Source organism: Copidosoma floridanum, unplaced genomic scaffold, assembly GCF_036245765.1.
Source record: "Copidosoma floridanum isolate Cflo_tuat_1 unplaced genomic scaffold, Cflo_Japanese_pri ptg000006l, whole genome shotgun sequence".
In the NCBI taxonomy this organism is placed as follows: domain Eukaryota; kingdom Metazoa; phylum Arthropoda; class Insecta; order Hymenoptera; family Encyrtidae; genus Copidosoma; species Copidosoma floridanum.
Genome location: NW_028321883.1, coordinates 22,690,387 through 22,707,278, shown reverse-complemented (window position 1 = coordinate 22,707,278; position 16,892 = coordinate 22,690,387). Strand labels below are relative to the sequence as shown.

The window sequence follows — 16,892 nt, the reverse complement described above, 5'->3', positions numbered from 1 at the left end:
GCTAATTTGATATGCTGATGACGTTACCCATGGAAAAATTAAATTAGACATGTACTTTCAACTTCCGTATTTTTGCACTTTGTCGGGGTGAAGTGTCCGCATAAAAACTGGAATGAAAAATTTGTATCCTAAGAATTTGAAAGATAAAGGATCATAGGTGAATTAAAAAGAACAAATAGTTTTCATCGCTACAAATGCATCATTGTTTAAACTTTTTGATTTCATTTTAACTTCATCTCGTGATAATTTTTTTCAATTTAAGTACACATTTTGTCAGTGTTTGATTATAAATTTCACATGGATAGCTAATTATTGTCTAATAAAACAATAATTTTGTAACGGAAGGTAGATATGACATAAAAAATTTATTCTTGAAAATCTATGCGTTACAAAAAATGTAGTTTTATACTTTTGTTATTGAATTTTTTGTAACGTTAAAAAATATTCGATATGTCAGCAAGAGTTGAATTTTTCGTGTAATGAAATACGAATATCCAAAGCGATTCCTTACAAAACGTTTATTTGTCGATTCGATGAAACATTACACCTTTTCAGCTGCACATTCATGCCTTGATGTAAAAAACTCGGGAGCCATCGTTCGGTATAAGAAACTCAAATTTTAATAATCTCATCCCTTCTTACTTTTCTGATTCGTTTGACTTCACCGATAAGGACATTCAATTAAAAAGGATTTCTAAAATATCACATGAATTTAATATGTTAGCCGTTCAAATATAACGTACATGTATAACTTTGTTTTTACTGTCAAGAAACTCGTATCTTGCGTTACAGTCCCACACAGATGGAGAAAGCTGCTTATTAAAAAATCCACTTCCCAGCGTATTAATTTAATTATAAAACGTCTAATCTTCGTTTTAGAGATGTGGATCGTATTATTCACACCCACGCACACACGACCGCATGCGCTGGGTCTTGTCGGCTATTTTTGGGAAAAATTAAAAATTCCCTCGTGAACGTTTCTGAAAACTGAGTACTCTCCACCTCATACTTTTTGCCTTAATAACTTGAGCACATAATAACAAACCCTCATGAAAAGTCGAGTATCACGAAATTCGAGAAAAAAAAAAAAAGAAAAAAAAAAAGAAATTCGGTATGAATTTTTATATGTCATCTCATGGTTTGTACTTTTACATCTCCGAAAATCAAACATCGGATGACTCTTATTGCCTGCTCTCGTGGAATCAACCGAGTGATTGTCTTCTAAAAAAAAAAAAAAAAAAAAAATGATTGCAGGATCCAAAGCTGTACGATAAACTCCTGAACAAGCACGGCGAGCAGCTCGAGGATAAGAGCCTGACAATCTGCTCGGGCGTCGACTACACCAACATCAATTACCAGCACGTCGTCTGTCCGGACCCCACCACGGCCAAGGTACGCATATCTTATCAATTTTTCCGCACAGGCACCCACGTCATTCGCCGTCGACCACTTTCATTCAAGTCCTTTCGTTCCCTCTTTGTCCCTCCTCCTCCTCCCCCTCCAAATGATACGCTCGCACGTGCCGTTGTTACCTATATGTCTATTTTCGTATTCACGCGCTGTTACGGCACGGCCTTTTTATTTGCTTGCGTATTTACATAACCGACAAACACTCACGTGGGTGATACACCACGAGTTCTTACGCCAAATCCACATCAACTTAAATTCGTACGAGGGACCACGATGGCGCTACTCGATAATTAGTCGTCCACGTCACGACCATACGTGGAGTAGAAGCTGATAAGAGATGAAAACGAGATCGCGTCACTGGGCCACGGGGCATTTACGTCTGTTTTTTTTACTCGCATCTGCAGAATTTCAACCGCGATCGTGGCCTGCGAGAAAACAAAAAAGTCTTCTCAAAACAATTCATCCACGCGACGTTCATGCGTTTGGCTCGACGTTCGAAAAACGTTTGAAGATGCGTAAGGTTTCTTGGACAGTAGCTTGATTGACTGTTTTTTTTTTTTTTTTTTTTTTTTGTCACGCTTGTTTAAGTGCGTCTCATTGACGGGGAGTTTATTAGCGGTATCCGTGTGAGATCGGAAAGTACTGTGAATGATTGTAACTACCATCAAGAAGGTTTTTCTCCTACCTTACCAGTCAAACGTGTGCTTATAATTTAGTGTCCACGAAACGCAAAACAAACGACTTTACAAAAAAGTTTAACCAATTTTTTCCGAATTTTCTTAAAAAAAAAAAAAAAAAAAAAAAAAAAAAAAAAAGTAGGGATATCTGTAATAATCCTTTGCCAAGCTTAAATGTACTTAAATTGTTGTATTTTTTTGTTGAGCAAATTAATTTTCTTGTAAGCTGGAGCAATCATTTCAGAATATTCAAGCTTGCCAAAGGATTATAGTAAATCACTGTTTCTTTAGAGTTGAACTAGGAAAATAAATTAATGTACATCACTCAAACTGGCCTTACGTTAATAATTTTTCTAAAGGTCGACTTTTAGAAGGTTTCACTCCTTTTTCAGGACACGATTTACACTAGTGAATACTGTCTATATAAATTTGAAAAATATTTTTTTAAAGCTCGACTTTTACGACGTTCTACTGAAAGGGAGATGAAGCGCTGAAAAAATATTTTTTAACGATACATATTTATGATAATTAGTTCTTTTATTTACGAATAGCATTTACTATTTCATCATTAACATTTTTTCACGTGGTTGTACGCACTACATTTTTATCTTGGGAAAATAATTCTGTATAACGTACGCAAAATTTACGTTATAGCGTTATTAAAGTAATTTATATTTTGCATTTAACTTTTTGTCTACGCTAAAGATAATTCAATGACATTATAATTATTTCAATTACATATTGTATACATTATTCTAATAACAAAAAATTACTATCGTAATAATTCACAAACCGTTTATTTTTACCACCCGCGAATGTCATTTAAATCATTGCGGTGACCTTAGCTTGAAACAATCGAATAACGAATATGAAGCTTCATTCACAATTATTCTCATGTTTAGAAATTTTCGTACAATTTTCGTACAATTTTAGTATTTAATTTTTGTTATAAATGTAAATTTTGTTCTCATACATTTTTCTCAATGATTTTATTTTATGAAATTAAATAAAACTCCTTAAGATAATAGCTTCTATCACTAGAATTTCTAAACATCATACTTTTACTTATTTAAATACACCACGGCATTTTTCTGACTAATACTACAAATCTTTGGAACACGTGTTTTTTTTTATAGTCTAATAATATTATCCCAGTTTTGTGTGTCCTTCTTTCATCTTTTGAAAATAAATTATTCTTGCCACGAGTATTTTATTTTTCGGATTATTGCGGGCTTTGGTAATATCATCATTATTAATATAATTTTTTTTTTTTATCGTTTAAAATCGTTTTTGTTATCTCATTCATAATTTTATTAACTGCTGCCACTATTACTCATTAAAAAACCATTCAACCAATTACTCAAATTTTTAATGAACGAACGGATTTCAAAACCGAAACGTTGAGTTTATTAGGCTATCGTAGTATAAGATTAGACAAGTATTCTACAACTTGAATGTTGCGACTACCACCGATATAGTAAAATATATTTACCCTTACATATGCGACTAACTTTCGAAATGAGAGCACTCGTAGCTTTTTTACTCTATTAAGTCGATGAGCTTCCCGTGTAACAAAGTAAAAAAGTGTAGGTAAAAAAAAAAAAGACTCTAAGTTAAGAAAAACTACTTGTTATGTATTTTTAATAATATTGCTTTCCAATGTTTCTTATATCCCTTATAAAAGAAGGCTTCTACCTAATGCTTAAACCCTTACATTGATTTATTCGATGTTTTTTTTTTAGAAATAAATAATTAAATTACAGATGTAGTCACATTATGGAACCTTTATTACAATACTCTCCATTGGTAATACTAATTCCAAAAGATGGAGAGCTTTCTTGATAACGAAAAATAGGATAAACGAAAAGTCCTTTTCCGCACCCATTGGTGAGAAAATAATGCGACCATAGCCTTGAACTTATTTCTGTTTACTTGTGCAACCGACTGCTACAGAGCGAATGTATAAAAAAATACGCAATACCGAGTTACTGGTCGTGGAGACTGCGATTGCGCTTCCGACGAAATGAAAAATTTGCGTACGTGCGGTCATTGTTATGAGCCGGCATGACGAATGTACGAGGAAAGGCAGCCGCTTGATAATTTCCATCCGTCCACGTACGACTGCACGTAAATACCAGTTTTCGTGTTTGATAATATACAACACCGATGCCCATAAACCCGAGTGTACAATTTTTCAGGAAGGGTTCACCAAAGGGTAAACAAAATCATGTTATAAAAACAGGTAGATGGTTATCAAAGAGCTCCCTAATCCATCCTACGATCACACACGAGCTCTTCAATGAAAGAATGACATCATCGTCGACTGGTTATACGTTATAGCACACCAGCGTCACAGGCGACGCGGACCGTTCCTCCTCTCCTCCCGTCCCTCGATCGCACCTTCCGTTTAAAGCCGCTTCCTGCACGTGATACGTACATCATCCTCTTTTAACTTAACATACACACACAATTCGTCATCCATTTGTCAAACCCCAGGTTCACTTGTATTTTATGTCCAGCTCCGAAAACTATGAGAGCTACGATTGTTCGGCACAAGCGTAATGAGTCATATGATTATGTTTTCCAGACGTGGTTGAACGGCATTAGGCGCATCACCCACAACGTCAAAGCCAACAACGTGTGCCCGCTGACGTGCCTCAAGAAGCAGTGAGTCTTTCATGTTTGTCAACAAATTTGCTATTCACGACGTGAACGCGTGATGGGCCTGTTGTGTTTTTTCTCCGTCTCTCTCTTTTTATTTCTACCTGCCTGCCTGTCTTTTTTTCTTTCATTTCTTCGGCTCGTTCTCTTTTTTTTACACATTTTTTTTCACGATATCGATGTCTGCTATATATAAAATACACGTGCTGGGGGTTTTTGTTGCCACTCGTTCTTGTCTGGAGTGGCCCCTGATTTCCAATTTATATGAACAAAGGGAGGACGTAGCTATAACTTTGGAGTTAATTTTACTTTGCTCGCGTACAAAAGGCCTTTTTGGCTCGATCGTCGTGGAAGTTTTTCTTTCGACGCACTTGGAACTAATTCATACACTTGAAAATAATTTTTAATGATTTCTAAAATTCCACTCGAGATACGTAACAAACCTCAATATTGGTTAACCGGAATTTTGATGATACAATGATATTATCACCTCAGGTAATCTGGTTGGTTGCCTTAAAGTCGAGACTCTAATCGCAGTATAGTTTAAAATTGTGAGTAACATGTGGATCAAACAATAATTCTTTTATTCACATTTTGTAGAAGAGCATTGTCGGCTCTCACTAGAAGATGTATGAATGAAGTATTAATTGCTGAATAAACATTCAATTGGGTGTCTATTCAAAAACATTAAATTGAAGAGATACGTTTCATTGGTCTATATCTTGTATGTCGTAACAGCGAAGAGGCGATGAAAAATACTTTGTATTCAAAAAGTTGAGCATGCCTGCGTTATCCACGTCTCATTAGCATAATACTATCGAAACAATTTTTTTCACGCCCTCAAGAGTATACAGTAACACCATTATTTGAGTTTTCAAAAAAAAGCTAAGCTTGTCCATTCATGGGGGAAAGAAATAGTAATTTTTACAAAATAACTACTTCGTCAATCCAAAACGAGGTCTTACTCGCGTAATACGTATGTCACAATTAAATCACGCGGCTGAAATTGTGCTTTGGCTCGAAATACCTAACGTTTTCGTGTCACCTCTACTGTACACAAAGCGTCGAGCCCGTGTCTGAGCTAATAAATCTCTATCGGATGACGGAAATCGATCACGTCTAATACGTTTAAGGCAGATTAAGTGTATTCTTATTGTGAACTTGCCAAGGCAAATCGAATAAGGAGCTGGGTGTGGGGGATGCTCGTAAATTGAGTTTGCAATACGATGCATTGATGGATAATAGAGATTCTTTTTGCACGTACTTGCTTTGATTCGTTTAAGCTTGGTAATTTTTTTTTCTTTCTTTTTTTATTTTTTTTAACATAAAATAAAATAACTTGTCTCCAGTTGGATGCGGCTTCGGATGCTCGTCGATCCGAATAAAAAGGTCCCAGTCAAGGTGGTTGCCAGGACTTTTGCTTCCGGAAAAACGGAGAAATTGGTGTATCAGTGCCTTTCTGATCTAAGTCTACCCAGTGGCAAGGTATGTTTTTGCTTAGCTATGGATGTCGAATTATTAAATAATTTGGAAAACTTTAATGATCACTAGAATAAGCCCTAATTTACCATTTGGTAAGGTGTCAGGTGGTTTCTATGTTTGTAACTTACTAATAATTTTGGGGTCTGTTGTTACGAGAATTAAAAGCCTTCGAGACTTATGCCACATACATACTGAACAAATTGCTAAGACTTTTCTGCTTGATTTATCATTCAATAACAGGCTTATTTAGTTTCAACCAATACTTGGATTTATTTCTAAAAAAATCATTGCTCTGTACATTCTACTTTACGCATGATCTGCAAAGATGGCATCTTTGACTGAGTTGACTCGTGAAATAACTTTAAAAAGCTCAAAATGCCGTAAAAATAATGTGAAGTGCCAACCAATTTTACAACGAAAACTAGTTTCATATCACCTTGTTTTAATCATAACTATATGACCCTTTATCTTATCAGCTCAATGTACATACAGTGAAACTCATACGTAACTATTACGACACTTTTTTCATACTCAAAGTTATCTAAGCCTACAAATTTGTTGAAATCATCAGCTTTAATCCAAGAATCTATCACTACCACCTGAAAATTCTACGCACGCTGATTGAAATCTACGCTAGAAGTCGAATATTGGGTTTAATCTGTCTTTAAATCTTAATTGAAAAGAACCAGAACAATATTTTCTAACAATTAAAGAGAAACAACTTTCAATAAAATATTTACTCAAAACTTAATCATGTGATACTATAAATCTCAATCTAGTATCTCTATTGTTTGATCTATTAGTTTGGTGTTTGATCAATTTATTTTGTGTTTACTTATTGAACATTGATGATTCACAAGATGATAAATAAAACTATCGTAGCTTTATGTAATTTTCATTTATCTGTACTCCAATAGAAATCGTTACGGATGATTCGGTACACTGTGAATTATTCAGACGAATAGCGCACAGCTGGTGTCTGGTTATTGTCTAGTATTCTTTTTTAATATTTATGTAAATAAAAATGATGTAACTATAATAACAAATTCTAATGGTATGGCGGATTTGTGCCTTACAAATAGGGTATCACATTCCCGTAAAGAAACAAAAGCCAAAATCACCACAAAAATCTTCACTTTGTTTTCTAGAATGATGTGATAGAGCCAGATGACTTCACATTCGACGCGTTTTATGCACTTTACCACAAGATTTGTCCCAGAAATGATATCGAGGAGCTATTCCAATCCATGTACGTAACTATCGAACGCCAAGGTTCCACCCTATTGAATTTAATAGACTCATACTTACCACCCTAACATTAAACATTTGGTACTCCATTGGTCTTGCAGAACCCAAGGAAAAGCTGACACAATCAATATGGAACAGTTAATAATATTCTTGAATGAGAAGCAGCGAGATCCGACGCTGAACGAAATTCTTTACCCTTTTTACGACGAGAAGAGAGCAACGGAAATCATTAACGACTACGAGAAAAATGAGACGGTGCGGAATCAAAGTGAGTTGACACAATTTTTTTTACATCACGTTCAAAGATTGTGATTAAAACTTGATCAACAATAAGTTCCAAATGAACTCGTACCTGCAAACTCTTGTTTGACTTACTCACTCATTTTGGTAAAAAAAAAGCAATAAACCTGGTAAAGTATTGACTCTTCGCATTTTTTTATTGAAATTAAACCTTTATGCCAGGACGCATGACCAAGGACGGCTTCATTAGGTACCTGATGTCAGACGAGAACGCACCAGTGTTTCTGGATCGTCTGGATGTTTACATGGATATGGATCAATCGTTAGCGCATTATTACATTAACTCGAGTCACAACACTTACCTTAGTGGTCGGCAGTTTGGTGGTAAAAGCAGCGTGGAGATGTACAGACAAGTTCTATTAGCAGGTTGTAGGTACGTTGTTAACAGCAATAATGAGATTTTAATTGCATTAACGAGACTTTTCTGATCATCAATTCAACAATTGTAAATTAACAACTATTTCAGTAACAAGGTATATAATGAGAAATAGTTTATTAATTTTGGTGTCTTTTGAAATTATTCGTGAAAGAAAATCTACTTTCTGTCAATGCTAGTGGAGAGTAAAACTATATTTTGCACAGGTGTGTCGAACTGGATTGCTGGGACGGAAAAGGAGAGGACGAGGAGCCAATAATAACTCATGGCAAAGCCATGTGCACCGTTATTCTCTTCAAAGATGTGATATATGCCATTCGAGACACAGCCTTCGTTACCACGGACTACCCATTAATTCTGAGTTTTGAGAATCACTGCAGCAAGGCCCAACAGTACAAATTAGCCAAATATTGCGATGAAGTTCTTGGTGATCTGTTGCTGAAAGAACCCTTGAAGGAATACCCGGTAAATGTCCAAACGATTTTTGACACTGACTATTTTAGTTATTTTTCTTTATTGGAAAAGGAATTTGTCATCAGTATTTTGAAGATTAAATTTAAAGTCATACACATATATTATATTAGTGTCTTTTTTTATTCCGTAAATCAATTACCCCCTAAAAAAATTTACGTCTGTTATATGTTCGTTTTTAAAACTCCTTCGACTAATTCCAACTCATTCGACCATTTCTTTCGGTTATTACTTGGGAAGAAAAATACACAATTTTTTTTTTTTTTATTATCTACCTTCTTTTGCTTGCATTTCTGGATTTTTCAAAACACTTTTTCTGCTATCCAATTTTTTTTTTTTAACTTATCTTATAATAAGAGATAATAATGCTTTTTGTCTTTTGGCTTAACAATTTTTTAACCTCATAACTCGGGGTGGATAAATTTATAAATGCAAGACCTATGAGTTGTAAATAAAAAGTTTTGAAATATTCGATGAAAAATTACCAATTACTTATTGGTCGACCTTTTTTTTTCAAGTATGTGACTGTATTGTGGTATTGAAACTGACCAATATTTTCAATTGTGCCTGTAGTTAGAACCAGGTGCGCCACTTCCACCGCCAAGTGCATTAAAAAGAAAAATCCTAATAAAGAACAAGAGGTTGAGTCCTGAGGTTGAAAAACAGGAGCTCGAACTCTTCAAGCAGGGTCAATTCGTTATAGAGGACGATTTCAAGGAAGATGCAAGTGCTCCACCAACCGTCACTCCCATAGTCGAGCAGCAATCGGTAAAGGTATTCCTTAAGTCACTCCTAGCATGGTGACCCTATTATTTATTATTATTTGTCATTACCAATTAGAGGATACCTAATAAACAGCTTAAAGAATTTTACTCCTTTGTTTCATCGTCATTTAGTTAAGAATTAGTTTATTGATTCGAAGTTCCTTGAACACTCGAAAGCTGTGTTCTCACTTTAAAATATAGTAAATTTTTTCTGACCACGTTCCATAAAATTTTGAAGGACGACGTAGCGAACGATCCAGTAGCAGCAGTTGCAATGGGCCAGCTGAAACTGTCGCAGCAGAGTGAGAGCCTTGAACTGGTGGTAACTCAACCATACACCGGTAGTACAACGAATGTACATCCTTGGCTTTCGTCAATGGTAAACTACGCACAACCTATAAAGTTTCAGAGCTTCGACGAAGCCGAGCGTAAGTTAGTTTTTGAAACTCTACAAGATTTTAAATTTAATTTATTAATTTTGGAAAAAATCGCGATATTTTAAATTTTCTTAAAAGAAAAAATAATACTTTTTCGATTAACACGTTTATTAGACTAATACAAATAAAGGTTGTCACTTTTCGCAATAAATATTCAAAACAAAAATGTTTGGATATTCATTAATAATTTTTCAAAATCTGTATTTAACTTTTACAATATCATTTAAAAATTGCTTTTACATTTCTTACCTTACAAGCAATTAATTTTTTTGTGTAATGAATATTAAATATTAAATACCCATCGTTTGTACAAATAAAAAAAAAAAAATAAAAAATAAAAAATATGAGTCTTTTACGAACAAACACTTTTTTTTAGAAATACAATTAGATTGAATGTAAATTTAAGGAAATTAAAAAAAAGGGCTTATGTAGGTAACTTCTTAATTTTTATAATGTAGAAGCAAAATTTTTTTGAAAAAAAAAAAATCAGTAAAAACTTTTATTTTTCCAATGCTTACAAGTTGAAAAAAAAAAAAATTATAAAAGATAAAAAATTAAATTTATAATAATAATGGTTTTAACACTTTTATAAACAATTTTCAGAAAAAAATATTCACCACAACATGTCATCCTTCTCGGAGGCAACTGGTTTGAATCTCTTGAAAACATCGGCCATAGAGTTTGTGAATTACAATAAACGCCAAATGAGTCGAATTTACCCTAAAGGCACACGAGCTGATTCATCAAACTACATGCCACAAGTAAATTTGTTACATATTTTTTTAATTATGAAAGACAATTTTTTAAACTTCACTACGTATTTACCAAGGTTTTTTGGAACGCTGGATGTCAAATGGTTTCGCTGAACTTCCAAACATCTGATTTGCCAATGCAACTGAATCAAGGAAAATTTGAATACAACGGATCCTCGGGCTACCTACTCAAACCAGATTTCATGAGAAGAGCCGATAGAAGTTTTGATCCTTTTGCGGAAAGTCCTGTTGATGGTGTGATTGCGACACAATGCAGCGTTCAAGTAAGAAGATTCTTTTTAACTTTTCTCCTTTGAAGCTTCTCAAATCAAGTAGTTGCCAAAAGTTTATTCAATAATGGTGTTGTTGTACAATATCAAAAAAATGTTTTTAATAACACTTTCTTAGAAAATCAGCCAATTCCACAAAATAAAAATGACATTTTTCTTGCATACTTTTTAAGTAGTCTTACGACTCCCCTGTAAAAACACCAAGTCTTTAGCTGCTTTTCGCACTAACCAAGTCGATTGATATTAATCATAGGTGATAGCCGGTCAATTCTTGTCGGACAAAAAAGTCAGCACCTACGTTGAAGTTGAGATGTACGGTCTACCCACCGACACGATACGCAAGGAGTTCCGAACACGCACAGTTCCTGCCAATGGGCTCAATCCAGTATACAACGAGGAGCCTTTTCTATTCCGTAAAGTTGTACTGCCCGATTTGGCAGCCTTGCGCTTCGCTGTCTACGATGAATCCAATGGCAAACTACTGGGACAGAGAATTGTACCTCTGGATGGGCTACAGGCAGGCTACCGGCACATAGCACTAAGAACCGAGGCCAACTTTTCCATGTCTCTACCGATGCTGTTTTGTAACATCGAGATCAAAATTTATGTGCCTGATGGCTTCGAAGGTGAATAGCTTTGGAACCTTCATATTTTTGTAGACTCAATTCACGTTACCATTTATATTTATTAAAAATAACTATTAAAATATAAATTTAATTTTTTCCATCTCAAGAATTCATGGATGCCTTGTCTGCTCCAAGAGCCTCAAGAAAAACGGAAGCACTACCACCAACGAAGATACGTGGACTTGGAATTGAAGAAAACGACAACAAAAATAGCATTGAACCTATGCAGTCACGATTCCCAGAAGCTGCGAAACCTAGAGGTAGTTTTTTCAAAGCTTACGTTTGAATTTATAATGGTATTTCGGAAATTTGTTTTTGAACAGTTAAATTTTCATTCATTATTTTACTGTCTGAATCTTTTTGTAGAAGAATTTAACTTTGAGCCAGTGACTATGGAGACACTACGGCACGAAAAGGGTTACACAAAAGTAACGAGGAAGCAGCAAAAAGAACTGGAGTCTCTCAAAAGAAGACATCAAAAAGAAAGGTTTTCTGTGCAAAAACAACAGTGCAGTTCAATAGAAAAACTCATCAAGGGAAAAAAGTGAGTATTAATATTTTCAAATAACACAACTTTTCATTAGGAAAACATTTAGTTGCACAATTTGTTGGCTTATTTATAATTATGCTTTGTATCAAATGATGATTATACCTATGTTTTTGGTTGTGTTTCAACATGATAAAAAAAAAACTTTTATTATACATTCTATCTTTACACTAAGATGTTCGTGATGAGAAACAATATTTTAAAGTCCTCTGAATGAAAAATTTTTTTATTTAAAAATACAATTTGTATGTATTTTATTTTAAATGTATTGTCAAAGTGATAAAAAAAGACTATTTGTCTCGAATAAATAATTATTAAAAGAAGGGGCTAGTACAAAGATAGTAAAATACGTTACAATCTCGTATTATTTGACTTTTTTTCATTCGATAGCACTAAAAAAAAGCCAAAAACTTATGGGTTCTACTAAAATGGCTTGTGTATACATACATCTAAAAAAATTTCTATATTACAGTTTTACATTTTTTCATCATAAACAAAATGTTTTTCTATCAATCGGAATCTAAAAATTTTTTCATAATTTTTAAATACAGAAAACTAAGATAAGTATGTACAAATGTCATCATTCACCCACAGTCCCTAACCAAGACTAAAATGAAATTAACCATTTCCATTAGTGCACTGTCCATTTGTTGACTCAGCATATTTGTGAAATTTCAGTCAAGCGGAGCTCTCGCGCGACCCAACGATCCGACAAGCTGTTGCCGAACAGACGTCCCAATGGTCTCGACTAGCGGAGCGCCAGCGCCGAGAGGAGCGGGACCTGGTCCAAGCTCACCTGGAGGAACGAAAGACTCAACTCCGTAAGCTCTGCATCGTGGTCCAACAGACGCAGCAGAAGCAGTTAAACACCCGTCATGAGAAGGAAATCAAGGAGATGAATGCGAGACAAGCTAGGCTATCGGTGGAGAGCATGCGGGAGGTCATGAACGACAAAACGCTCAAGTCGAAGGGAATCAAGGAAGGAAGGCTGAGAGAAAAGCAACAGAACAATACGAAGAAGTTCATGGAGGAGAGGAAGATGGCCCAGATCGTGCAGAACAGGGAGAAAGAGAAACTTAAGACCATTCATGAGAAGCAGTTAGAAGAGGTGCAGAAGGAGATGAATGGGGTAAATTTTATAAAAAGTTTTCTCAGGTTTTTAACATAGTTAATTGAGTCAACGGGTATGAACACTTTGTACACTGTCTACTTATTTTATTTATCACGCGTGCATCTCAGGTCACATAAACCAGACAAATAGATTTTTTACAAAAATTTATGGTAATTAGTTCTGAATTTAAAAAAAATTATGAATAAAAAAATCAGTTTCCTCTACCTTAGCCCCCGTTATTTTCGACCTTATTGTTGAGTTTACGCTAAATTTTATTGTGCAATACGTTAAAAATTATCGTCTGCTTGAAAAAAATGTCCCCCCTTAAGTAACTGAGCTATTATATAATATGGCACTAGAATAAGACCTTATGTTCTTCTTGAAAAATTTCAGGTGAGTATTTTATGATAGTAGACAAACAAGTTGTTAATTCGAATATTTTACTTTAGGTTTTTATCTTTAGTTAAAAATTTTTTTTTGACGACTATTACCATTTTTTACTTAAAAGCTCACTAAATAACATATTTAGTATTCGTATAGTTTATGTACGTTTAATAAAATGTATTTAAATAACTATGATCAAGATAAAAAAATACAGTTGATCAAGAACAGGAATTTATGTTCTTTAAGTGAAGTATGAGCTTCTTTTGATTATTTATATAAGTGTTTTTACAGGAATTATCATATTTGTTTCAGATCATGGATATGTATAAAAATGAAGAAATGGAATACGAGTTAGGACCAAAGAAGGAATTTTATGCATAACCCTTCAAAATGGCTGTTCATAAAAGAGTTCTTTTGTAGAAAACCTAATGAACTAACAATGGGATCAAGTTTTTTCAGGAGACAAATACATAAATAAATAACTTTTAAAAAACTTATTGAAATGCACGGTACGAGAGACCGAGCCAGTCGGTATAGAAATAGTGGACCCTCGTTTCCGTAATATTTTTTATACAAAAATTTATTTCGATAATTCCAGAGGAAATAAAAAGAATTATTAATACGAGGCTTACATAGTTCGTGAAGTGAGCTTGTTAAATTACATAGCTTAGGAGTCGTAGTCATATACAAAAATGGATCTAGTCATGTTTTATTTTCTCCGTTAAATTGTAATGTTAATTAGAATCTAAAAAATTGGTATTAACACATAAGTAAAAACGTAAATTATTATTTACACTAGTGTTAAAAAAAATATACATATATATACACATATGTATGTAAAATGTATATAGTGGCCGTAACTTTACTGGTTACGGCGTATTTTTCTCGATTTTTTATTGTCTTCTTGATTGTCTCGACAATTTTCTTAAAAATTTTCAAGCCAGTCAAAGTACGTAAAATATAATAAAATGAAGTAGCAATTTTTTTTCCTACGTTGTAGTTAATCATTTCTATCAGATAAAAAATATGTGTGTGTATTAGAAAAAAAATTGTTTACCCAGTATTTCAATTAGAAAAATTTTTAAACATGGCGAATCCAATTCTATCGGTACAAGGATTACATATTGGTATTTGGATTTATCAAATTATCTTATAATAATTAAAAATTCATTTTTACAGTTATAATTAAAAACCATACAAATGTTTTCAGCTGACGATACTCGATAAGAGTTATGGTGAATCAAAGTAACAAATGTATGTGAAGTAATGACGACCGTATTAGCGTCGTGTACACATTTCCGTTATTAAGTTTAATAACTTTATTAAGAAAAAGCCAGAAAGATAAATAACGTAGATCTAAAAATTTTTCATTAAATGTTTAATTATAATATAATTTTGGACAAGAAAAATAAAATTCTCGATATTTTATGATAAACTAGAAAAATTAAAATGTATCGAACTTTTGTAAGTGAAGTTTGAATACTAGTTATTAAGCAGTAAAAATCACACTTTCTCGTATATTTATTTTTTACTTAATAATCTATTATAATTACTTGGATAGTAAAAATAATTTGTTAATTATGGCATAGTAATTTTATGCTCGTATATAACGGTACAAGACAAAGATGCAGTACAAACCAAATTATGTTTATATACTGTAAGATTATCATTGTATATAAAAAATCCTTGTCAATTTAAATAATTCAAAGCTAAAAAAAAATAAAATGAAACGAAGATCACGACAAACATTACACTATTAAAAAAAAGACACATACTTATTCATATGAAGTCTTAAAAGTACTAATAGAAGTCTTTTCATCAAAAATGTAAGAGCTAAAAATCATACAGAGCAAAGAGATTTTTATTGACAAACATCTGCAAGTAAACAATAAGTAAAGAAAAAGCATTTATTGAAAACCAAGTTTTCATAGGTTTCATCTAGTTTGAATGTTTAAGTAAAAACGCTTAGATATTTGCTTTCTTGTAAAATATTTGCAAAGATTGTATCCATGGTAATCTATCATTCTGATCTTTTGCAATCATATGAATATAACAAGAAATAGTTGCACTTTTTATATTGTACTTTATTTTTTTTATTATCTTAATCACATTTATATTTGAAGTTGATATGATAAACCAAAAATATAGTTTATAAAAATTTTACTAGAACTGTTTACTAGAAATTATACATGATTGAAAATATGATTTAATATTTGGCAAAATTAGTTTTTTGTTAAAAAAAATGAGTAAAAAGATGTTTCATTAACAGACACAAGATTTATTTTTTGAAATAATCTATAAATATTTGAAATTTATAGACATATTTTGGCTAGCACCTACGTTACCTTACTTGTGATCTAACAATAAACTTTTGTTGCACTCGCTTACTTTAACTTATTATAGTTTGTACATAATTCAAGATATTTTATTATTCACAGCACGTGAATTTTATTTACCATTTATGCACACAGTAATATTAAATTTTATTAGTAGAAAAAACTACTTTAATTATTAATATATTGTACATAAGTTGTTTCATAAGTATATGTATTATTCAAGTGTTTTGAAAATTTTTAACTGTAATTATTTTTATCTGTAAATCATGTGATCGATCTCTGTATATTTTCGTGAAACAAGTAGAAAAATGTCGACGAGCTCTAAGGGAAAAATAAATAATTTTAAAAAGATATTTTTCAGTCTTGAACAAAATTTTTACTTGATAGTGACTCCTACAAAAATTGTATAAGTATACAATGTACTATCAATACTAAATTATCAATTTATACAATTATTTTAACAGTTCTTACAAACAAGCTAAGAACTCAACTTAATAGTTTTACATATAAGTAAACGAATTAGTTACAAAATATGTTAATTACGTAGAACTTCTCCAACCCCTGAAATTTAAGTTAAAAATTGAATTCTATGTAAATAATAGAGAGCACGTTTAATTTTTGAGTCGTATCAACTAATAAAATGTTAGTGGTATTCATGCTCAAAGCTGTGTCCATACTTGTCACTGTTGTAATGAGGTACAAGCACTTCGACGTTCTGAACTTCACTGTTGACATGTGGAACTAAAAAAAATTTTTTTGAATACTAAATTAAGTAAATAAACACTGAAATTGTCTTTGTAAATACAACCCTAATATATAAGTTAGCAGCAGTTCTTTACATTTCTTTCTAAAGTCTTTTTTATTCACGATTTCTTGATATAAAACGTTTTTTCGTTATAAATCGTAATAGCGTCTAATGTGTGTCAATCATAAACAAATATGAATTACCTTTTTCCAGGAGTAAAATGTTCCGCAAGTGATTTTCCCCATTTATTGGAATAAGATTTACTTCAAGAGGCA

General features: G+C 32.8%; 1 protein-coding gene across 2 annotated transcripts in view; it reads left to right on the top strand.

Moving 5' to 3' along the window:
* The window catches only part of LOC106637452 (1-phosphatidylinositol 4,5-bisphosphate phosphodiesterase), a 31,195-nt gene extending 14,970 nt beyond the window's left edge, over nt 1-16,225 (top strand). The window contains exons 4-19 of one of the 2 annotated variants that reach the window (XM_023389691.2): nt 1,255-1,392; nt 4,675-4,754; nt 6,098-6,233; nt 7,379-7,479; nt 7,580-7,746; nt 7,941-8,151; nt 8,361-8,619; nt 9,199-9,393; nt 9,628-9,817; nt 10,430-10,587; nt 10,656-10,862; nt 11,122-11,494; nt 11,602-11,754; nt 11,861-12,038; nt 12,720-13,170; nt 13,849-16,225. In XM_023389691.2, the coding sequence (XP_023245459.2) occupies nt 1,255-1,392; nt 4,675-4,754; nt 6,098-6,233; nt 7,379-7,479; nt 7,580-7,746; nt 7,941-8,151; nt 8,361-8,619; nt 9,199-9,393; nt 9,628-9,817; nt 10,430-10,587; nt 10,656-10,862; nt 11,122-11,494; nt 11,602-11,754; nt 11,861-12,038; nt 12,720-13,170; nt 13,849-13,917 (3,066 nt within the window). In that variant the 3' untranslated portion in view covers nt 13,918-16,225. Of the gene's footprint in view, nt 1-1,254; nt 1,393-4,674; nt 4,755-6,097; nt 6,234-7,378; nt 7,480-7,579; nt 7,747-7,940; nt 8,152-8,360; nt 8,620-9,198; nt 9,400-9,627; nt 9,818-10,429; nt 10,588-10,655; nt 10,863-11,121; nt 11,495-11,601; nt 11,755-11,860; nt 12,039-12,719; nt 13,171-13,848 lie in introns of both variants that reach the window. The other variant, XM_023389690.2, reaches the window with a different exon arrangement.
* Nucleotides 16,226-16,892: the final 667 nt, after the last annotated feature.